At 38.4% G+C, this 24,932-nt stretch overlaps 1 protein-coding gene across 1 annotated transcript in view; it reads right to left on the bottom strand.

Annotated features, from left to right (window-relative positions):
- LOC124289797 (phospholipase DDHD1-like) overlaps positions 1 to 24,460 on the bottom strand; it is a 29,908-nt gene extending 5,448 nt beyond the window's left edge. The window contains exons 1-12 of the mRNA XM_046726464.1: positions 23,649 to 24,460; positions 20,098 to 20,259; positions 17,276 to 17,404; positions 15,822 to 15,960; positions 13,349 to 13,394; positions 12,711 to 12,822; positions 10,623 to 10,699; positions 9,433 to 9,500; positions 6,246 to 6,321; positions 4,130 to 4,279; positions 3,189 to 3,450; positions 637 to 780 (exon numbers count right to left, since the gene is read on the bottom strand). Coding sequence (XP_046582420.1) covers positions 637 to 780; positions 3,189 to 3,450; positions 4,130 to 4,279; positions 6,246 to 6,321; positions 9,433 to 9,500; positions 10,623 to 10,699; positions 12,711 to 12,822; positions 13,349 to 13,394; positions 15,822 to 15,960; positions 17,276 to 17,404; positions 20,098 to 20,259; positions 23,649 to 24,105 — 1,822 coding nt within the window. The 5' untranslated portion in view covers positions 24,106 to 24,460. The remainder of the gene's footprint in view (positions 1 to 636; positions 781 to 3,188; positions 3,451 to 4,129; positions 4,280 to 6,245; positions 6,322 to 9,432; positions 9,501 to 10,622; positions 10,700 to 12,710; positions 12,823 to 13,348; positions 13,395 to 15,821; positions 15,961 to 17,275; positions 17,405 to 20,097; positions 20,260 to 23,648) is intronic.
- Between the last annotated feature and the right edge of the window lie 472 nt (positions 24,461 to 24,932).

Raw genomic sequence — 24,932 nt, 5'->3', positions numbered from 1 at the left:
TGGTCCCAAATAGAATGCGTTGCATTTGACCAGATTCTCAATGGCATTGTATATTATGTATTATAGCGCTTTAAAAATTATTTATATCTTAAATTAAATCTTACACTGTACTCTAGGCCTCCTGGCCCTGAAATACAATAAACTTCTGTTATTCTGTAATATTTCTTTTAAAAACTAAAAGTGTTTTACTTTTGGCAATTTATGAAGTGTATATGGGGCTAAAAACAATCAAAATGATTTTATTTGTTAGTTTACATTTTTGGCCAATAAAAACATTAGGATTTTAGTTTTTGAGTGGGGAAAATTAATTTTAATTTTTTTCTTATTCTTGATAAAAATATGACCGGCGGATCCGTAAAACAAGAAATAAAATTGGTCTGGCCTAAACAGTAAAAACTGACATTCAAAATTTAAAATCCAGAGAAATCACTCAAATCTGATGATTCTGGAAGTAGCACCATCTTGCATCACTGGGGATTCTCAATTCTAATTCCAATAACAACAGATTCACATTATTTCTCCATTAGAGCATCTGTGAATATATTTTTTCCACTTACTCAAAAGTAAGCTCATTGATACAAAGAAATGAGGATGATTTCTAATAATTTTGTATACTGCTAGAGTGACAATACTCACCAGTTTTGTCAATGTCCTTTGGGTCTAAGTACACTTTCACCTGAAACTTCTCAGCATCATTGTCCATCTTCTGCAGCATTTTCAGTTCTGCTGTCAGTGAGTCCTCCCCCTTCTTGTTGGCTCGGAAGTCTGTCAGCCATTTGGCTAAAAGACAACATGGAATGTGATAACTGCAGAGATGATAACAGTAAAGACAGCCTACCTTAACATGGGATAGGATAACTGTAGTGATATTAACCATGTTAACAGTAAAGACAGCTTACTCTAACATGGAATGTGATAACTGCAGAGATGATAACAGTAAAGACAGCCTACTTTAACATGGGATAGGATAACTGTAGTGATATTAACCATGTTAACAGTAAAGACAGCCTGTTCCAACAAGGAGTGTGATAACTGCAGATATGATAACAGTAAAGACAGCCTACCTTAACATGGGATAGGATAACTGTAGTGATATTAACCACCATGTTAATAGTAAAGACAGCTTACTCTAACATGGAGTGTGATAACTGCAGAGATGATAACAGTAAAGACAGTCTACCTTAACATGGGATAGGATAACTGTAGTGATATTAACCATGTTAATAGTTAAGACAGCTTACTCTAACATGGTGTGTGATAACTGCAGAGATGATAACAGTAAAGACAGCCTACCTTAACATGGGATAGGATAACTGTAGTGATATTAACCATGTTAATAGTAAAGACAGCCTGTTCCAACAAGGAGTGTGATAACTGCAGATATGATAACAGTAAAGACAGCCTACCTTAACATGGGATAGGATAACTGTAGTGATATTAACCATGTTAACAGTAAAGACAGCTTACTCTAACATGGAATGTGATAACTGCAGAGATAACAGTAAAGACAGCCTACCTTAACATGGGATAGGATAACTGTAGTGATATTAACCATGTTAACAGTAAAGACAGCTTACTCTAACATGGAGTGTGATAACTGCAGAGATAACAGTAAAGACAGCCTATTCTGACATGGAGTGTGATAACTGCAGAGATAACAGTAAAGACAGCCTGTTCCAACAAGGAGTGTGATAACTGCAGAGATAACAGTAAAGACAGCCTATTCTAACGTGGAATAAGATAACTGCAGAGATAACAGTAAACACAGCCTGTGGAATAAGATAACTGCAGAGATAACAGTAAAGACAGCCTGTTCCAACATGGAGTGTGATAACTGCAGAGATAACAGTAAAGACAGCCTATTCTAACGTGGAATAAGATAACTGCAGAGATAACAGTAAAGACAGCCTGTTCCAACATGGAATGAGATAACTGCAGAGATAACAGTAAAGACAGCCTATTCTAACGTGGAATAAGATAACTGCAGAGATAACAGTAAAGACAGCCTGTTCCAACATGGAGTGTGATAACTGCAGAGATAACAGTAAAGACAGCCTATTCTAACGTGGAATAAGATAACTGCAGAGATAACAGTAAAGACAGCCTGTTCCAACATGGAGTGTGATAACTGCAGAGATAACAGTAAAGACAGCCTGTTCCAAGATGGAGTGTGATAACTGCAGATATAACAGTGTAGACAGCCTATTCTGACATGGAATGTGATAACTGCAGAGATGATAACAGTTAAGACAGTCTGTTCCAAGATGAAGTGTGATAACTGCAGAGATAACAGTGAAGACAGCCTATTCTGACATGGAATAAGATAACTGCAGAGATGATATAACAGTTAAGACAGCCTGTTCTAACATGGAATACGATAACTGCAGAGATGATAACAGTTAAGACAGCCTATTCTAACATGGAATAAGATAACTTCAGAGATGATAACAGTTAACACAGCCTATTCTAACATGGAATAAGATAACTGCAGAGATGATAACAGTTAACACAGCCTATTCTAAGATGGAATAAGATAACTGCAGAGATGATAACAGTTAACACAGCCTATTCTAAGATGGAATAAGATAACTGCAGAGATGATATAACAGTGAAGACAGCCTATTTTGACATTGAGTGTGATAACTGCAGATATGATAACAGTTAAGACACCCTATTCTAAGATGGAATAAGATAACTGCAGAGATGATAACAGTGAAGACACTCTATTCTAACACAGAGTGTGATAACTGCAGAGATGATATAACAGTAAAGACATCCTGTTCTAACATGGAATGTGATAACTGCAGAGATGATAACAGTTAAGACAGCCTATTCTAACATGGAGTGTGATAACTGCCAATATAACAGTAAAGACAGCCTCCTCTAACATGAAGTGTGATAACTTCAGAGATAACAGTACAGATATCTTACAGTAGCTGTAGGGATGGACAAATACCTAGTCATGAACCACCAACTTTAAGAATGCCACTCAAACAAATCATCCATCATCTTGTGTTGTCCTACTTCCTAATGGTCCTCGCAAGCACCATCTGATGGAGTTATCGCTCCCTGATGTGTGGGAGAACTTGATAAATTTTTCTGAGGACATGTGTTTCACCTGTCTCTGTTAAATCTGTTGCTTAAGAATCAGTGATAATAATCTCAGAATTCTGAATTCGTGTGCTTACACAGTGAGAACTTCTGTCCTTTCGCGGACCCAGACTTCCTGGTGTGTGAAGGACTATCCTGTTCGTCAGTTCCGCTCCCCTCCATGCTGTCATCCAACTTGCTTCCCTTCTGATCCGACTCCTCGGATGAGCTCTTGAATGCAGCATAAGCTTTCCTCTTCATCTTCACATAGGGTGTTTTCTTGGTGTTGTCATAGAAGTGGATCAAGAGGGGCGTGATGGTAGCATAATGCTTAAGACACAGAGGCTCAAGTCTGTAGGCCTGAAATACACATCAAAGGGTCTGACACACAGTATACACAACACATGGTCTAACATAAACACCACAGGGTCTGACACACAGAATACATACCACAGGGTCTAATATACACACCACAGGGTCTGACACACAGTATACATACCACAGGGTCTGATATACACACCACAGGGTCTGACACACAGTATACATAACACAGGGTCTGAAATGCACACCACAGGGTCTGATATACACACCACAGGATCTGACACACAGTATACATAACACAGGGTCTGACATACACACCACAGGGTCTGACACACAATATACATAACACAGGGTCTGACATACACACCACAGGATCTGACACACAGTATACATAACACACGGTCTGACATACACACCACAGGGTCTGACACACAGTATACATAACACAGGGTCTGACATACACACCACACGGTGTGATATACACACCACAGGATCTGACACACAATATACATAACACAGGGTCTGATATACACACCACAGGATCTGACTGACTGACTGAGTTTGGTTTTACGCCGCTTTTAGCAATATTCCAGCAAGATCAAGGCGGGGGACACCAGAAACACAGGATCTGACACACAGTATACATAACACAGGGTCTGATATACACACCACACTGTCTGACATACACACCACAGGATCTGACACACAGTATACATACCACAGGGTCTGATGGATGGTAGACGTTGAAGAGCCTCTTACAGATCGATGTGGGGAGGATGTGGTCATGCGAGCCCTTCCCCTGGGGTCGAATCCCTCTGAGGGCGAGGAACACAGCCAGTGGAGACCCCAGACAAAACAGATTTTCTAGCTGTAGTAATATAATGGAGGATGTTAAAAAGCCAGACAAAAGAAGTACTGTATATGACCGCAGATAAGCTGAATTTTGAGGACCAAAAACCCAAAAGCAGTCTGTAGAAAGGGGATGGCTTATCCATTCATAAGCATGTTGAGTGAGTGAGTTCGACTGACACCATGTTATATTATTGTGTCAGCTTGAAAGTGACGCAGGTATCAGAAGTATATCACTTAAAACCCTGGGGCATGGGGATGAAATATGATCATGACAAATCTGGGATATACAGTCAAATCCCGATGAGTCGAATCTCTGGGGACCAAGTAATAAATTCGACTTATCGATGTATTCGAGACATAGGTATGTCTATGAGGGTAGAAAAAAAGATAATCCAGTCCTAATTCCTCCGCCTAAGCATTTGTTTATCTAATGATTTCCCTATCACTAATAGGGGCACCTTATCAGTTCCAGTCTGATTAGCACAGACAGTGATTTCCGTAAAATCACTAATCTGCCTTTTGAACTCACCCGTCAATGGTGGAAAGGTGTGAGCTGTGCTGGTTTGTTAATTGGATCAGTTTGCTACACCAATCAACTTCTCATTGACTGACTTCGGCTTATGTATACCAGATTGCTGTTGTTTGAATCTCATGGGACCAAATTTTCTTCTCGAGTCATCGTGTGTATTTATGAGTCGAATTCGTGTAACCGGTATTCAAATGATGACAACTATAACAGGGAATGGTCGGGACCGACGGGTACTTCGAGTTATGCATAACATTCGAGACACCGGCATTCAACTCATCGGGATTTGACTGTACATTGAAAACCACAGGTTTCTTGGTCATGTGACAGATGCACCTCTGCTTAGTGAAATGACTTAGACAACTGTCTCCAAGTACTTGAGGAACAGAACTAGTTTCGTCATGTTTTAAAATGAGCAAAGGATATTTTGTGGCTGTTTGTTCATGTGTTGTTTCATGACGCTCTGCAATATTTCAGCCTCAGTCATGGCAGTCTATATATATTCAAATATGAACCAGACCATCCAGTGATTGACACTATAATCATCAATTTAAGCAATCGGATACAAAGACACACATCAATCAATTCACCAAGCCTGACCACCCGATTCTATTGCTAACCTTTCACCACCAGCATGGATTGCTGAAGACCAATTTTAACCTGCATCTTCACAGGTCCAGACATATTGTGTTATGTGATGCATCCATAAACAATGGTTTGATGCACCTCAGGGCCTGATAGTTAACGATAAAACTTGTAGTGAGTGAGGTTAGTATTATGCCGCTTTTAGCAATATTCCAGCAAAATCACGACGGGGGACACCAGAAATGACCTTCACACATTGTGCCCATGTAGGGAATCAAATCGTGACGGAGTGACCAGCAAATGCTTTAATCACAAGGCTACCCCCACCGCCCCATAAAACATTCAGCTTTCAGCATCATAGCAAGTTAATATCGTACTTTTTCCACACTGACCGCATAATTGGATTCAATATAACAGATTCCTGCCCAACAGCTGTATGACCTCCTTGGTTACAAATGGTGGTGACCCGTGAAGATCCGGGGTAGAATAGGTCTTCAGCAACCCATGTGCTTGCCATAAAAAGGCGACTATCTTGTCGTAAGAGGCGACTAACGGGATCGGGTTGTCAGTTTCGCTGACTTGGTTGACACATGTCATCGGTTCCCAATTGTGCAGATCGATGCTCATGCTGTTGATCACTGGATTGTCTGGTCCAGACTCGATTATTTACAGACCGCCGCCATATAGCTGGAATATTGCTGAGTGCGGCGTAAAACTAAACTCACTCACTCACAAATGGTGGTCATTGTATGACTGGTATGTGCACACTAGCTCCTGCCACTGTGATGCATGGGACTTCTGCTTGGTAAATATTAAAATTGATACCAGTAATCATGATTCCATATATTTTTTATATGACATTATCACTTACTTTGAATTGGAGAGGTTGTTTTGCTTTTACTTGTCTTTCATGAACACTTTTGAGTGATGCTTCAAGTTCAGAAACCCTGTAAAATGAATGTATTCTGGCATTCAAACAGTGTGAACACAGCATTGTCAAAGCAACAGAGATAGGATCAAAGTAATTCAGGCTAAACAGTTCTGAATCTGATACCATGGTATAGACTTTAGTTGCTCTCTGTTTAACCCCTGGATGCCGAGTTTTTTTCAGGCGCCAATTTTCATAAAGTTTGAAAATGGAATGTTGTACGAGATTTGCGCTCGCGTGGTCCTGCATCAGCGTACGGCTATAAAATTACACAGAAATGTAGAATATTAAATTTCCTATCCGTTGGTATAAATGTAAGTGCAACTACCTCGGCGGTTTGAGAAATAGACACTGCTAAATGTTGTCCAAAATTTTGTTATGCGTTAAAAAAAAAGTAAATTTCACCGCTTTATCAAATGGGTTTATGTGCTTATGCATAACGTTATACGCTCAACATTAAAAATGACTCGCAATAAATGTCAAAATGGATTTTCTTCTATGACGTCAAACGGCGACAGAAAGCTCTCATACAGTAGAAAGATAAGGGGGCATAACTCCGATATGCTTAACACTAGGTCAATATAACTCAGATCACTTAGAGAGAATTTGTTGTGCATACGAACGCCATATTTTCGTTATGTTTTGTTCACCGTGAACCAGACTATTCCAATACAAAGTTCCCCAATGTGAACAGATACGTTTTGGTAGTTTCACAATTAATACGAAAAGATGACAATGTACTACATGAGAAAGCACATAATAGTGATTTGGATGGCCCTATCTGATATGTAAGTTAGTTCTTAGATTCCCATACTCTCCTGTTTGTGTAGATGTATTTTGACCAATTTTGCATCATTATTAACAGATTACTAGCCATATTGTCAAATGTAATGAAACTACTGAAAAGATTACAACATTTTAGTTGACGTCATTGCTTGTTTTATGTATTTTGCGACGTCGGAAAAGACGACATTGATATGTTGATTAGTATATATCTCAACTAATTTCCATTAATTGCATAAAAGGTCTCGGCTTCTATGTAAGAATTTAAGACTCTTTAGACAAAACATAAGATGACTGATTTTAACATTTAAATATTATCCTGAATATATCAACAATTAGACGGTTTGATTGTGTATCTTATTGTGAGCAACACGCGCACCTGTTTGGCATCAATTTAATGTAAATGAAAAATAATATTTCACAATACCCGAATATTTTTTTTAGGATAAGTATTTTCTTTGTTTATGATTATGTAGCTTCACTTGATTCAGGGATCGATGTACATAAATATGAGATGTAAGTAATCAGAATGATTCTGCTTATCTGTGTATTGTTATATGTTTTCATTGTAAGTAAAAGAAGAAGCCAGAAATGCTGATAATTACCATTGTCGTTCTGCATGATTTTGCGTCAGTCATGGCATCACACTGCATGGAAACTTTGACAAGTTCTTATGAATAATGAAATCATTGCATATTATCTGTTTTTAATTCCTATTTCTTGGTACGATACTCTTTCCATGCATATTCTAAAGGCATTGGGCCATTGCAAGCAAAGAATAAACGGCTGGGTGTCGGAAAATTTCAGAAAATGCTATGTAGTGTAAACTCGGAATTTTTCTTTATTTACATTTCAAACAAGCGCAGTCTTTTGAGCACAGTGTTCGTTTTCACACCCAATATCTTTTGCATCATTTCATCTAGACAGTTGGTATTGGTGACAAAGACCATTTGTAATTTAATTCTAAAATGTATGGGGAATTCAGTGATGCATTTGTAGCAGCTGAATATGAAATATACGTTATGTAATATGCGTCTCAATACCGGCCTTCGCGAAACGTGATTTTGTAAACACAATCCAATATGGCGGAAACCGCACTTCGGCGTTCGTGTTAGTGTATTTTCGAAAACATCCCAACTGATTCTAGGTTCATCGGCAACGTTTCAGAATTATCATTAGTGATTTCATGAAAATAGATATCAGTGATCATTAATATGCTATTTTTTGAAATTCAATACTCCCAGTAATTTTCTGATTTTCACATTTCAAACATACAGCAAATAATGCTGTGAATCTCGATTTCGTATTGTGTCAAAAATGGCGACATTTACGATGAAGCCTATTTTGAAAGGTCTTCTACAGTACTTTAGCTTTGTCTGAGATAATAGTGGATGGTATCAAGAAACAGGGAATTTCCCGCAGAATTCTGAACTGTGAACGTATTTGTGTGCGTGAAATATTGAGAATTTGATTGGACTTCAAAGTGAGGGTTGAAGAGGAAGGACATATATGTCCCTGTGGCACCCAGGGGGTTAACATCACACTCAGTAATAGTACTTTAGCTTTGTCTGAGATAATAGTGGATGGTATCAAGAAACAGGGAATTTCCCGCAGAATTCTGAACTGTGAACTATATTTGTGTGCGTGAAATATTGAGAATTTGATTGGACTTCAAAGTGAGGGTTGAAGAGGAAGGACATATATGTCCCTGTGGCACCCAGGGGGTTAACATCACACTCAGTAATATTCCAACTTTACATATTATATAATACGCAAATCTAAACAATCGGATTTGATATTGTGAACAATCCATATCATCGCGTATACCAAACAAATCACCAGGCATGATCATCTAAACCATTTAGTTGCCTATTATGATCACCATTCACTGGACCGATTCTTATAAGGACTCTGAAGAGTCAATACCAAGGGAGACGATTCTTGCAGAAGTGTGACTTTAAAAATTATTCATCAAGGCAGCTCTCTGAGAGAGGAAAGTTCTCTTACAGGTTCACCAATATAGTAAACCAACAGTATGATTCCAAAGAACCAGCATCATAATCAGGGAATTTTGCCTTTAAACTAACAAACGTAGGACCCTGACTCGGCAAAGGGAAGCAACTCTGGCAAGTAAATTTCTGAGCATCAGATTACTCCAGTAAATACTTGGTAGATTGAAACAGAAACAAGGTTTCTTTCAAAACACTTTCTTAATAATGACATCCTAAATGATAAGAATAACTCTTCGAGCAAAGAAGTACACATGATGTACACATGATGTACATATGAAGTACACTTGAAATAAACGAGGCACAACACAACAGAACATGTAGAAAGTGAATCAAACCTTTTCCTTGCCTGCTCCAACTCCTCCTGCAACTTGTTGGCGCCCTCTGCATTCTCACCTTCTTCATCCTGAAGGGCAGAACATAATCTGCTATAACAGTCTCCCAGTCATGAGATCAGGGGAAGCTGACTAAAATGTTTGAGTTCCACCATAAACTATGGTACTGTAAACATTGGCTGGCCAATTGGTCCAAGATATCTTTAGAGAAGTTAGACATAAAACCAAAGATATGAAATACATTCAGGCCTCGGTAGCATATTTTATTACAGTAACAGACATTTGTCAGCCTCAGACTTTTAACAGTTCCATGGTCATGTGAAAATCATCTTCTTCCTCCGCCTTGATGTCTGTCTTCATCCAAGAACAGACAAACCTTTATAAGGTCACTTGAGGATGGAGAGTATTGAACAGTGAAAAAACATCATCAACATCATGTTTTACATTCTCTTTCCACAGAGGTTACTCCTGTCATATCTTCCTACGTAACCTCTGTTCTAATACGGCCCTTTCATGGTGTGAGCGTTCAAGACTCGTGATTGGAGGCAATCAGATTTAGTTGTGCAATCAGGCGTTGTTTCAAAAGTGATCATTCGCAAGGCCTCGGTAATTTCCGTATGCTTCGAGAAAACTAAACTTCTTCCCCTGCGCGATGCGCAAACGTTTCTTCTAGACAGAACTCAGTCATGTTATGGCGGATCAGTGGCGTCTCCATCGCCCTCGTTGACAACGGACAAGCTAGCCATTAAACGTCTTGTGTGTAACATCAACACAAGTCCCGGCAGATGGGGGATATTTGTGGCCCCACATTTGCTTGTGTTAGTCAAGTTGAATCTAAGTCGATGTAACACGTGTTCTGATTGGATAGAAAGAAGGGAGATAATTCGTCGTTGCGATCTTTTGCCGCTAGGGGATTTTACGAGAACCGGGAAATATGGCCGTATTAGAACAGAGGTTCGTAGGAAAATATGACAAGTAACCTCTGTGGGAAGAGAATGCATGTTTTAAAGATACTCAGAAAACCAATCATTCTTTACCTGTCAGCTTGACCATAATGGAGTGAAGATTTTACCTATATCAAGTAATGGTTTGGCCTTTTCCTTCTGTTAAGTAAATCATATTGTTTATGTTACATGAACATATATTCTGCTTGTGTTGCAGCAGTCCAACCTGTAGCTTGTTGTTATACTCACTATGACAGATGTGACAAATTCATCATACAACTTCATGGGGTTCCAGCCGGTGATGATATCATACGTTATCACACATCCTGAAACAGAAACATTGTGTGACAATGCTGCACGATTACGCATATGACAATGACAGAAAGTATGTGAAAATCAACCAATCTAATAGAGTGCCTCAACTCTTCACCTGCACAGGTGTTTTTACCAGAATACTGATCGCTACGAGTCCTTTGTGAACGTTACCAACACTCACTGAAAGCTACAATCCCTTACAGATAGCTACAAGTCCTCACTGAAAGTTATTAGACCTTACTGATAGCTACCAGCCCTCACTGAAAGTTATTAAGACCTTACACATTCTCTTCCCACAGAGGTTACTCCTGTCATATCTTCCTCACGTAACCTCTGTTCTAATATCGGCCCTTTCATGGTGTGGCCGTTCAAGACTCGTGATTGGAGGCAATCAGATTTAGTTGTGCAATCAGCGGCGTTGTTTCAAAAGTGATCATTCGCCAAGGCCTCGGTAATTTCCGTATGCTTGAGAAAACTAAACCTCTTCCCCTGCGCGATGCATAAGCGTTTCTTCTAGACAGAACTCAGTCATGTTATGGCCGGATCAGTGGCGTCTCCATAAGCCCTTGTTGACAGCGGACAAGCTAGCCATTAAGCGTCTTGTGTGTAATATCAACACAAGTCCCGGCAGATGGGGATATTTGTGGCCCCACATTTGCTTGTGTTAGTCAAGTTGAATCTAAGTCGATGTAACACGTGTTCTGATTGGATAGAAAGAAGGGAGATAATTAGGTGTTGCGATCTTTTGCGCTAGGGGATTTTACGAGAACCGGGAAATATGGGCGTATTAGAACAGAGGTTCAGTAGGAAGATATGACAAGTAACCTCTGTGGGAAGACCTCAACTCTTCACCTGCACAGGTGTTTTACCAGAATACTGATCGCTACGAGTCCTTTGTGAACGTTACCAACACTCACTGAAAGCTACAATCCCTTACAGATAGCTACAAGCCCTCACTGAAAGTTATTAGACCTTACTGATAGCTACCAGCCCTCACTGAAAGTTATTAGACCTTACTGATAGCTACCAGATTGTCATTAAACTGTAAGAAATTATATCAATGCATAGCTCTATACACAAGAAGTTGTTATCCATAAAGTTGTATGCTTCATTATCTACCAGCCCTCACTGGTAAGCACAGGCCCTCAGTGAAAGCTACACAGAAAAAGTGAAAGCAGCAAGACCTTACTCATTCTCTTCCCACAGAGGTTACTCCTGTCATATCTTCCTACGTAACCTCTGTTCTAATACGGCCCTTTCATGGTGTGAGCGTTCAAGACTCGTTACTGGAGGCAATCAGATTTAGTTGTGCAATCAGCGACGTTGTTTCAAAAGTGATCATTCGCAAGGCCTCGGTAATTTCCGTATGCTTCGAGAAAACTAAACCTCTTCGCGCAAACGTTTCTTCTAGACAGAACTCAGTCATGTTATGGCGGATCAGTGGCGTCTCCATCGCCCTTGTTGACAACGGACAAGCTAGCCATTAAACGTCTTGTGTGTAATATCAACACAAGTCCCCGGCAGATGGGGGATATTTGTGGCCCCACATTTGCTTGTGTTAGTCAAGTTGAATCTAAGTCGATGTAACACGTGTTCTGATTGGATAGAAAGAAGGGAGATAATTCGTGTTGCGATCTTTTGCCGCTAGGGGATTTTACGAGAACCGGGAAATATGGACGTATTAGAACAGAGGTTCGTAGGAAGATATGACAAGTAACCTCTGTGGAAGAGAATGGACCTTACTGAAAGCTACAATCTACTGAAAAGTAAGAGCCCTTACTGAAAGCGACCATTTTACAGCAAAAGCTACCACCCTTAGTGAATACATCCAGCCCTTACTGAAAGCTACTAGTCCTACTGTAACCTACAAAGCCAAACATGAAATCTACCACTACCAGACCTTACTGAAAGCTACTTCACATTAGTAAAAGCTAAACGCAAAAGGCTACCAGCCCCTACTGAAAGCTAGCAACTCTTACTTGCTTCAATATGCTCACAGTGCCTGTCCTGCTGTTTACTCACCAAGTGAGTGTGCCACCACAGACACCTTCCCTCCATTCACTTCAAAGTAAGGGTGTCGTGAACAGAACAAGGCATACAGACGATTCATCTCATGCTGAAGGCTATGGGTAATCTGAAACAGACAATGACGGCCACATCATGCTATACTGTAACTACGGTAACGGTGTAGGATCTTGCTACTAGTGGTGGTCCGATTAATTGAAATAATTGAAGATTGGTCGTAGTGACTGAACGACCAAGCAATCGATCATAATTTCTCATAATCGAACACAACCAATTTTGGAACACTTGTTTTCATTAACAATATTTTTCACATGGTTGGTTTTGTCTGTTACATTTTGTAAGCACTACAAGCTTGTTTCAAGTCATGATTGAATTTATCTTAAAGGCTCCAAGAAAATTATGTTCCTAACATACTAGTCATCCTTTAAAGATGTGAAATTTTGCCAAAAAGCCCCCAAAGAACTACGTGATTTTTCCCTTATTTTTATGTGCATTAACAAATTTCATAAATGACGCTAACCAATTATTTTCGATGATTGATCGGGTGTAATGAACCAATCATCAATTATGAGATTTTAACCAACTCCCAACACTTCTTGCTACAATTTGAAACTATGGATGAAAGATGGAATCACCACTTCGATCAAACCACAATCTGCAAGTTCTTGACCACTGTCTACTCTACAAGTTTATCATTTTTCCAAAGGTCAGAGAAACCTGTATATTTGCCAGCCAAACAAAGTGGGTAGTGAACTTTAGATTTTGTTGATTTAGTTTTATGACATTATGTACTATACTACCAAGTAAGAAGAAGAAGAAGAAGAAGAAAGAAGAAGAAGAAGAAAGAAAGAAGAAGAAGAAGAAGAAAGAAGAAGAAGAAAGAAGAAGAAAGAAGAAAGAAGAAGAAGAAGAAGAAGAAGAAAGAAAGAAGAAGAAGAAGAAAAGAAGAAAAAGAAGAAGAAAGAAAGAAGAAGAAGAAGAAAGAAGAAGAAGAAGAAGAAAAGAAGAAAGAAGAAGAAGAAGAAGAAGAAGAAGAAGAAGAAGAAGAAGAAGAAGAAGAAAAGAAGAAAGAAGAAGAAAGAAGAAGAAGAAGAAGAAAGAAGAAGAAGAAGAAAAGAAAAGAAAAGAAAGAAGAAGAAGAAGAAGAAGAAGAAAGAAGAAAGAAGAAGAAGAAGAAGAAGAAGAAGAAGAAAGAAGAAGAAGAAGAAGAAGAAGAAGAAAAGAAGAAGAAGAAGAAAAGAAGAAGAAAAGAAGAAGAAGAAGAAGAAGAAGAAGAAGAAGAAGAAAGAAGAAAGAAGAAGAAGAAGAAGAAGAAGAAGAAGAAGAAAGAAGAAGAAGAAGAAGAAGAAGAAGAAGTCTACCACCCAGAAAAGCAATATCATACAACAACATACCAAAAGGTACCATTATGAGAGGGGTGGTGGGGTAGCCTAGTGGTTAAAGCGTTCGCTCTTCATACCGAAGACCCGGGTTCGATTCTTCATGTGGGTACAATGTGTGAAGCCCATTTCTGGTGATCCCTGCCATGATGTTGAAGGATTATTGCTAAAAGCGGCGTAAAACTAAACTCACTCACTCACTCCATTATGAGTTTGAAGATATAAACAATCCACCCAAGATATAAACAACAATATTCAAGTTATTGATCAAACAAACATCTCTAATTAAGACTAAGAAGGTGGTCACCTAAATTTTAAAACAATCCAAACAATAATAGGTTTCAAGATATTGGTGTCCACTGCCGTGATATTGCTGGTATATTGCCAAACTGGCAAAAAAATAAACTCACTCACTCACTCAATTGCAACAGGCCATAGAGTGAGTGAGTGAGTTTACTTTTACGAGGCACTCGGCAATATCCCAGCTATATGGCGGCGGTCTGTAAATAATCGAGTCTGGACCAGACAATCCAGAGATCAACAGCATGAGCATCGATCTGCGTAATTGAGAACCGATGACATGTGTCAACCAAGTAACAGGTCACAGAACATGAAGGCGACAACTGGTAGTTTCATCATTCACAGTTAATATGTTCTTAACTAACTGGGCTACAGATAGACATGGCAGTGAGTGGGTATGGTTTTACGTCGCTTTTAGCATTATTCCAGCAATATTCCAGCAATATCAAGGCTTGCATCAGTGTCATAAACATAATAAACATGATCAAAATGTGGTATACATGGTATGTGTTGTATACTACTGTTATTCAATTAGGATCTGACAATATTATCGCTATCCTTTGACTATTGTTTTTGAGAGATTCTCGAGAGTCATTTAGAAGCAGGTGAATATATAAGACGAGTATATGGATGACAACTTCTTCTTTATTGTATAACACGACGTTTCTGGGTTACTTCTTGCTGTGATTAAAGACTGCTAAAACATACTATATATACCCAAATTTACAGGAAGCCAGGGATGTACATGCAGGGATAGAAATGTATTTTTTCAATGTAAAATTCAGGTGTGCCCTAACACATAGAAGTGTGACAAGGATCATCATGACATTGTAATATGAATATAACAATAAAGACAATGACTTTGTTGTTTTGTTTCAGAGGTTTCATTTATTTTGGCCTGCCTGCTTTTGAAGAAATTTAAAATTGTTTTTTGTTTTCTTCTCGGATATTTTAAGCTAGAGCTATCATCTGCTTAGATGCATGGTGTAAACATCCTGTGCCAGAATCAAAGAATGATGTTATGTTATCTCCTGTCATGCGCAATTGAAACCAAAATAAGCGGCTCAATGAGAATGACAAATAACAGATGTTGTAAGATTTCATTTTTGGATACGTTTTGAATGTCAGAATGTCAAAAGTAAACATTTTGTCAGCCTTTTATTAAAAACTCAAAACTGTAAGTTGAATTTTAAGCGTGCCATTATGGCACATTTGAGTATTTTATCCGTGCCATTTGCAATTTATTTCCCCGTGACATTGTAGCCCTAAAAATAGGAATTTCGATCCCTGACATGTATATACAATCAATCACAGAGGACCGATCAAACTCAGTAATGGAAAACAATGATAATAGGGATAAAGTAAAGCCAGTTGACACAAACAATGAGGATAAGGAGTTATATTGTTCTTAGATTGACAATATTCTTACTCTTTGCAGCATTTGACTATAGCACCAGTTTCCATCTTCTGTCCAATGCCGTGTACCACGAAGACCAGGTGGCCTATATCTGGCGGCTTGTCCTCCATCATGGCTTCGTAACGGTAGCCCCTGTGCAACTGGTTTCCAGCTGAAAAACAAACATCAACATGCACATTAGTGTAGGGACTTGGTTAAAATCTCATAATTGATGATTGGTTCATAACTACTGATCAATCATCGAAAATAATTGGTTAGCGTCATTTATGAAATTTGTTAATGCACATAAAAATAAGGAAAAAAACATGTAGTTCTTTGGGGGTTTTGGGGCAAAATTTCACATCTTTAAAGGATGACTAGTATGTAAGGAACACAAATTTCTTGGAATCTTTAAGATAAATTCAATCATTACTTGAAACAAGCTTGTAGTGCTTACGAAATGTAACAGACAAAACCAACCGTGTGAAAATTATTTTTAATGAAAACAAGTTTTTCAGAATTGTTTGTGTTCGATTATGAGAAATTACGATCGATTGCTTGGTCGTTTAGTCACTGCGACCAATCTTCAATTATTTCAATTAATCGGACCACCACTAATGCACATGTAATAGTCTTGCTATAACTAAGCAAGTAAAACAAAATAGAATATGGGCTACATTAAGGCCATGATTCAAACTTTTCACATCTAGAAAATATTGAATTTAAGTTTGACAAGACATTATAACTGCAGGCTACAACAGATACTAGTAAACTATGGATAATGAAGCATAGGAACATCGGCATACACTTAATACATTGGTATTCCCATGCTCTATCTATTACTTACCATGATAAACAGATTATTCATACAAATCAAATTATACTTAACCAATTATTCATTAGTGACAAAATGATAGGGATACACATATGGATGATTATGATTCTCATATGATTCAATGTACTGAGGCAGGGCTCGATTTAGTGCTTTGTTACTTGTACTGGTGCAACCAAATATTACAAAGTGCAACCTAGCTATGAATCTAACTTGCACTAGGTCACAAGGTGCAAGTTAATTTATTAGAAATAAATCAACAATAAATCTAACATACGCATAAATATGTCAGCTCAAATGAATGTCAGCTCATTGCTTTTCTTCTAAACTTTGAATCAGCTTTGGCATCGAACAGCATTGCTATTCTGTAAATATTGAGTCTGGACCAGACGTCTCTCGCCTGACAGCTCTTGTAAACAGGGATCAGCTTTGTCTCTGTATTGCTATGGTTTTATTGGTACCACATCACGGAAATATTTTTATGTGCACTGAAACCTCTGGCGTTTTAACACACTACGTTGCAAGTGGAATTTGGCTGATGCAACTAGGTTTATATCTTAGGTTGCTCCTGGTGCAAGTAGGTTAACACCTCTTAAATCGAGCCATACTGAAAGGAAAGGTTATGAAATCTGAGAACTCTAAAATCACTGCTTACATTTTTGCCAGCCGAGAGATTTCGTTACTTGTCTCATGAGTTTGGAGGAAGCAGATTCACTGAACAGATAGATCTCATTGGGAGCGTTCCAGTCCACATGAAAGTCTTGGAACTTCAAATTGTGAATAACTGAAATAAAAGAAAAAGTTGAAGAGTTCCGACACAAAGTGAGGAATATATTTACGACATGATTATCATCAAACACCAGGGGGGTGGAAATAACCCATTAACCCGATGCCCGAGTCCAGTGCTTAAGAAGTTTACTGTCGGGCAAAGCAAATGGAAATATATCACACTGTACCGGTGTCCAGTTGATATTCCAATGTTAATTATGTTGTTTATTTAAAAAATCAACAAGAAAACGCCGGTATAGTGGAAAAATTATCAGGGCAAGTGATTTTACATGTGCCACTGTACCGGAGTACACTAGCAATATTAAAGTTATTTCCACCCCTGAACATGTCATTGTACCGCAGACTGAAATTAAGGAAATAATGATTGAATACTGAAGTACAATGCTGATGTTCCTGACCAAGGACTTTCAATTTCATTTCTTTCCACTTTCATGTATCAAAATTATTCTTTTGTTCTACTTTGATTATAAACAGGTTTACTCATACAGACCCACATCAAGGAAAAGGAAAAACCATTCACAAACTAGAAGTTATACAATGTATTACCAGTGTATGAAATAAGCCCCAAACCCAGCCAGACATCAGGGCTGGTAACTTCAAAATGTTACCACCCTAAAATGGATTTAACCACACTAGACAATCCAAAGAAAAGTCATATTGAATTGTACGTGCAGTGCTTCGAGTTTTCAGAACTCCGCTTTTACATCGATAGGTGTCGTTGTTTTAGTGATAATACTAGTATATGTCAACGCTTTGAGCTTGTGATGCGATAGTTCAATGTTCAAACAGTAGTTTTCAAGTCTAAATGTAACATTCTATTTGAAAAATAGAGTTTAAGATATGGTGAAATTACTGAGATGTTGGAACATGTTATCTAAATTTTTACCAGACCATCAGGCTGGCTAGCTGTAAATTAGACCGTCCGTCAGAAATCTAGCCAGTCTCGCACGGTCGGATGGGCCTTATGTCATACACTGGTATTACTGTATACCATGGTACACTACTACAGAAATGTAAAAGAACTACCAAGATTTTCATATTGTAAAACTTAATCTGACATGTAATGGTGTTCTTGAACTTCTCTTGAGAAGAACGTGATTGAGTGAGTGAGTGAGTCAGTTTGGTTTGTACGCCGCTTTTAGTGAGTTTTGCAATATTCCAGCAATACAACGGCGGAGGACACCAGAAATGGGCTTGACATATTGTACCCATGTGGGGAACAAAACCCGGGTCTTCGGCATGACGAGCAAATGCATTAACCACTAGGCTCTCAATGAGTGAGAGAGTGAGTTTAGTTTTACACCACATTCAGCAATATTAAAGTGAGTGAGTGAGTGAGTTTAGTTTTACGCCGCTTTTAGCAATATTCCAGCAATATCACGGCGGGGGACACCAGAAATGGGCTTAACACATTGTGCCCATGTGGGGAAGCAATATTAAAGCTATATGGCAGTGCTCTGTAAATAATCGAGTCTGGACCAGACAATCCAGTGATCAACAGCATGAGCATCAATCTGCACAAATTGGGAACCGATGACATGTGTCAACCAAGTTAGTGAGCCTGACCACCCGAACCCATTAGTCGCCTCTTACAACAATCATGGGTTACTGAGGATCAATATTCTATCCCGGACCTTCACGGGTATTCGCCTTATGAAAACTGCTAATACCAAAAAATGATAATAATCATGATAATGATGATTCTATTGAATGTATCGCCTTTCAATTTTAAAGTCTTTTACTTTCTAAAGTACACTGCAAACCCAAATGACAATGAATATACATATGCTACATGGTTAAAAGAAGTTTGCACCAAATAAATTTATTAGGTTTGTTTGATTGGGTGTTTCAGGAACATTACACCTATATAGTAGCTGCCAACTAACGATTAAGCAAAAGACAGACAAACCAGTGGATGATATTATGAGCAGCATACAAAAAAGACTGGTGAACAATGAAACACTTTTAACAAGGTAGCCATGGTGATAACATGAGACTGAAAAAGTGAGTTAGTACAGTGACTGTGGTATAATCTGGAATTGTTAATAGTTATTTATCAAAATTATCCATCATGGACATTGGGGTCAAAGAAACTTGGCTCCAGTGTGCGAAATAGCCACTGGCCTGCTAGCCCATGGCTCATAAAAATCCAGTCGGGCCAGTAAATCTCTACAGTCACTGGTCCGACTGGCTAGTGATTTTTCATGGGGTCATTTTGTAAAACGATCACTCTCTCCGGCTTGTTAAGTTATAATTCACTTTTAAATCATGCAAGATTATGGCCTGATAAAAATGTTCATCATGTTATCAACTTAATGATGAAACCCGTGTCATGCAAACAATATCTTATTCTCATCTATTCTAAATCTTTTGCTTAGTTTCTACAGTGAATCATTTTGTGGACTAGTAACTTTTAGGCATAGCTAGCTAGACTGACTAGTAAAATTTGGAAACTTTTTCGCACACTGCTTGGCTCCACACTTAATTATGTTGGAATCAACTCTGGGTCTATGTTGTGGCCACCAGATGAATTTTCAATGTTCATAATGAAATTTTGATTATTTTAAGATATTTTGGTAAAATCTGGCAACGATACAGAAGAATGTCCCACAAAAGTAAGAAAAGAAATCATCACAATATGCGCTGGTGCCATTTTCCTTCACAACAAACACTGTACATCATAGTCACCTGGTCTTGGTCCCTTTGGCGGTGCAACAGGGACCTCGTCCAACCTTCGGTTGGCAAAGTTGGCCATGTGCTCCTTCTCTAACGGTAGTGCATACACCTCCTCCATTGGCTGCCAGGTACCATCGTAGAACCAAATTCCCCTCATGATTTCAGAAACATCACCTGACGAGAAGAATCTACGTCAGCAGGATTTGTGCAAAGTTTGTTGTTTAAGGTCGTAGTCAGCAATATTCCAGTTATTGGACGACTTGCAAATAATCCAGCAATTGACATCGTCCTGAGCATCGACCTATGAAACTGGGTTACGATATCATGCATCATCAAACCAGATAAGCCTTACTACCAGGGCCCCGTTCCTCAAAGCGATTGTAGCGCTACGACAGTCGTAAGCCTATGTTAAAGTATGGGAGTTACAATCATCTTAGCGCTACGATCGCGCTGAGGAACGGGGCCCTGATCCTGTCAGTCACCGCTTATGACTGATAGACTGTGTATGGTTTTACGCCGCTTTTAGCAATATTCCACCAATATCACGGCAGGGGACACCAGAAATGGTCTTCACACATTGTACCAATGTGGGGAATCAAACCCTGACCTTCAGCGTGATGAGCGAACGTTTAAACCACTGGGCTACCCCACCGCCCCTACCTCCTACGACAGGTGTGGGTTGCTGAAGATGAATGCTAACCTGCATCTTTACAGGTATGTCTTTCAAAGAATGACAAACACGTCAAAATTATCAAGCACAGTTTGAAAATCTATAACAAAAAATATTTATGAACATATTAAAAAAACCATTAAACATTTGGTAAAATCTGTTCATGGTATAAAGTAAGACTGATTTTAGGACTCAGAAATCTCTTGCAAAAGAGACCATAAGTGTTGAATTGGCCAACCCAAAAATTCAACAGTCAACAAATTGAATAATCACCCTAGATATTTGTTAATTGTGTTAATATAAGGTATACAGGCTATGTTACCTACTTTGCATGACCATTTTAAAGAAAATATATGATGCTGTATGTGTAACCATAGTCATTGTTAAATGGGGCAGTAAGTGGTACACAAAAATGCATGTCTTCTTTCATTTCTGAGGACAAGTAGTTAAATCAACTATTATGTTGTGCATAATTGATCAAACCTTTTAACAAATTAAACAGTTTTGAACTCTGAGAGTTTCAGCTGAGCAAGTTGCTGTACTTAAGTCACGGACTTCATAGTCGTATCATAACAATCAAAAGTCATGGACTTTATAGTCGTATCATAACAACAACATCAAAAGTCAAGGACTTTATAGTCGTATCATAACAACAACATCATAAGTCATGGACTTTATAGTCATATCATAACAACAACATCAAAAGTCATGGACTTTATAGTCGTATCATAACAACAACATCATAAGTCATGGACTTTATAGTCGTATCATAACAACAACATCATAAGTCATGGACTTTATAGTCATTATCATAACAACAACATCATAAGTCATGGACTTTATACGGATAGTCGTATCATAAGTATCAAAAGTCATGGACTTTATAGTCGTATCATAACAACAACATCATCATAAGTCATGGACTTTATAGTCGTATCATAACAACAACATCATAAGTCATGGACTTATCATATCATAAGTCATGGACTTTATAGTCGTATCATATCATAACAGTGGACAGTACATAACAACAACATCAGAAGTCATGGACTTTATAGTAAGTATCATAACAACAACATCATAAGTCATGGATATAGTCGTATCATAACAACAACATCATAGAAGTCATGGACTTTATATAGTATCATAACGACATTAGTATCTTATAACAACAACATCATGGACTTTAAGTCATGGACTTTATCGTATCATAACAACAACATCATAAGTCATGGACTTTATAATCGTATCATTAGAAGTCATGGACATAAGTCATGGACTTTATAGTCATGGACTTCATATCATATCATAACAACAACATTAGAAGTCATGGACTTTATAGTCGTATCATAACAACAACATCATAAGTCATGGACTTTATAGTGATTATCATAACAACAACATTAGAAGTCATGGACTTTATAGGTATCATAACAACAACATTAGAATCATAAGTCATGGACTTCATAACAACATTAGAATCACAACAACAACATCATAAGAAGTCATGGACTTTTATAGTCAGTATCATAACAACAACATAAGTCAACAACATAACAACAACATCATAGAAGTCATGGACTTTATAGTCGAGTATCATAACAACAACATCATAAGTCATGGACTTTATAGTAGTATCATAACAACAGTATCATAACAACAACATCATAAGTCATGGACTTTATAGTCGTATCATAACAACATGAGAAGTCATGGACTTTATAGTCATATCATAACAACAACATTAGAAGTCATGGACTTTATAGTCGTATCATAACAACAACATCAGAAGTCATGGACTTTATAGTCGTATCATAACAACAACATCATAAGTCATGGACTTTATAGTCGTATCATAACAACAACATCATAAGTCATGGACTTTATAGTCGTATCATAACAACAACATCATAAGTCATGGACTTTATAGTCGTATCATAACAACAACATCATAAGTCATGGACTTTATAGTCGTATCATAACAACAACATCATAAGTCATGGACTTTATAGTCGTATCATAACAACATCATCATGAGAAAGGACCTGTGCAAATACAAACACTCCCACTGATGCATTGTAACCAACAATTTTTCAGCTTACTTTGGTTGCTGAGGTCACTTTTGAGAATCATTATGCTGTAGTCAAAGCACATTTGTGTATCACCATGTCCATGACCTCCTTTTCGACTTTTGAGATTAAGCATATGAAGCATGCTTTATCCTTATGTAACCTACTTTTACTGCTAGTGTACTGTGCCGGAAATGTCACCTTTTGAGATGATTTATCCTCATGTACAATAGCATTATTGCTTGTAAACTGTGCAGGACTTTGCTGTTTGAGATGAAGCATGATTTATCCTTATGTCACCTAGTTTTACTGCTTGTGTACAGTGCAGAACTTTGCTGTCTTTTCAGACTAAGAATGATTTATCTTGTATCCTTGTTTTTACTGCTTGTGCTCTGTGCAGGACTTTGAAGCCTGTCCTAAAAAATGAATGAGAGAGTGAGTGAGTGAGTGAGTTTAGTTTTATGCCGCTTTTAGCAATATTCCAGAATATCACGGCAGGGGACAACAGAAATGGGCTTCACATATTGTACCAATGTTTGGAATTGAACCCAGGTCTTCGGTGTGACGAGCAAACGCTTTAACCATGAGGCTGCCCCACCGCCCCTCTACCTGTTGGAAAATGTGGCTACCCCGCCGCACCAAAAAATGAATGAATGAAAGATGTGTTATGTGAGAACAAATATGAGCTATACATGGCATTTTGTAAAATATATGTCTGAGCCATGACACTTTATCAGTAACACAATATAACTTTCTGATCATCAGTGACCTCATTGAGTTATGAATAATACAGAAAAGGTTAAAATGTTTTGAAGTATGCATACCTGTCCAGTATATCGGATGGCATCTCTTGTTCTCAACTTCAACATCATACAATCCTCCTCTCACAAGGATTCTTTCATTAACATCAATATCACCATTCGAATCACAAGCAAGTGCTCTGTAGCGACACTCTATTCTCAGCGAGTCATACCCAATAAATGCCCTCCACCTCTTTTCTCCCTCATTCTTGTAGAACCACCTTATTTCTTCAGGACGGAGTTCGTCTACGAATTCTTTTTGGGGAAATAAATACTTTTTATGACTGGGTGAATCGGTGAATGGGGACCGCGTTCCACTACTGTCTAGTTCAAATTCGTCATCGTCTGACAGATTTAAGCGTTCTTGGAAAAATGAATCGGGCGAATACATCCTCTCCGTCATCGAAGAGGAAGCAGCGCTCGAGGAAGAACTTCCTCGTGGCGTCTTTATGGTAAAATCTGCAGGCGAGGGGAACTCCATTGATACTCATTTCACGGACAACACATCTGACTAAGCAATAACGCCTTTTACGTCAAACTACTCGAATACATCATCGTAAAAGGACACTAAATCGATGCCATTAGCCATGGTTTTACAGCTGTTCTTTGGACCAGGCAGGTGACAGCTGAAGGTAAAGCTATCAAAGGTGCCACATTTCGTAACCAGGCTATCAGATACATAAATTGAATTCATTTGACTTCTACTTAAGTTTTCGTTCTTGATTTATTACTGAAATTTCAATCATGAAACTGGAGTTTTATGCGCGAGGGGCAATCGCTATAGCTCAAACGTATGTTTTACTAAAACGTGGCTGGTATGGTGCATGTTTAGAGTTACCTCCCATTTCTATAGCTCCTTTCCAGCGCGTGACTTACTTACAGGGATCCACGAGTGGACTATCGCTGTGAGGAGCTTGTTGTCTTCTGCAACATGTTATTGAGTTGTATCATGCTGAACACGGAGATGCACACATTGTAAGCTGACAGCGGAATCCGACGTATGTATAATTTTGATCATGCCATTGTATGACATCATAGACATATAATGATTTATTATATGTTCTCTGATCACATGTAAGGGCGGGTCCACGGGTGGGTTGGAAATGGGAAAGTGTTTTTTAAACTCATGTCTATGTACCCCGGAAACTTTAAGTTCTTGTTATCTTTATAACAATCGGTACTCCAGTTACGTTTCTGTCTACAGAAATGTTCCATGAATAAAATCAAAATACATAAACGTACGCGGGTTGTAGTCAAAGAGATCAAAGGACATAAGGGCCAAAAACTGAAAAAGTCAAAAGAGCCAAA

Source organism: Haliotis rubra, unplaced genomic scaffold (assembly GCF_003918875.1).
Source record: "Haliotis rubra isolate DU_JTF1 unplaced genomic scaffold, ASM391887v1 Scf45, whole genome shotgun sequence".
Classification (NCBI taxonomy): Eukaryota; Metazoa; Mollusca; class Gastropoda; order Lepetellida; family Haliotidae; genus Haliotis; species Haliotis rubra.
The sequence above is the reverse complement of the archived record's forward strand: the minus strand, read 5'-3'. Positions and strand labels throughout refer to the sequence as shown.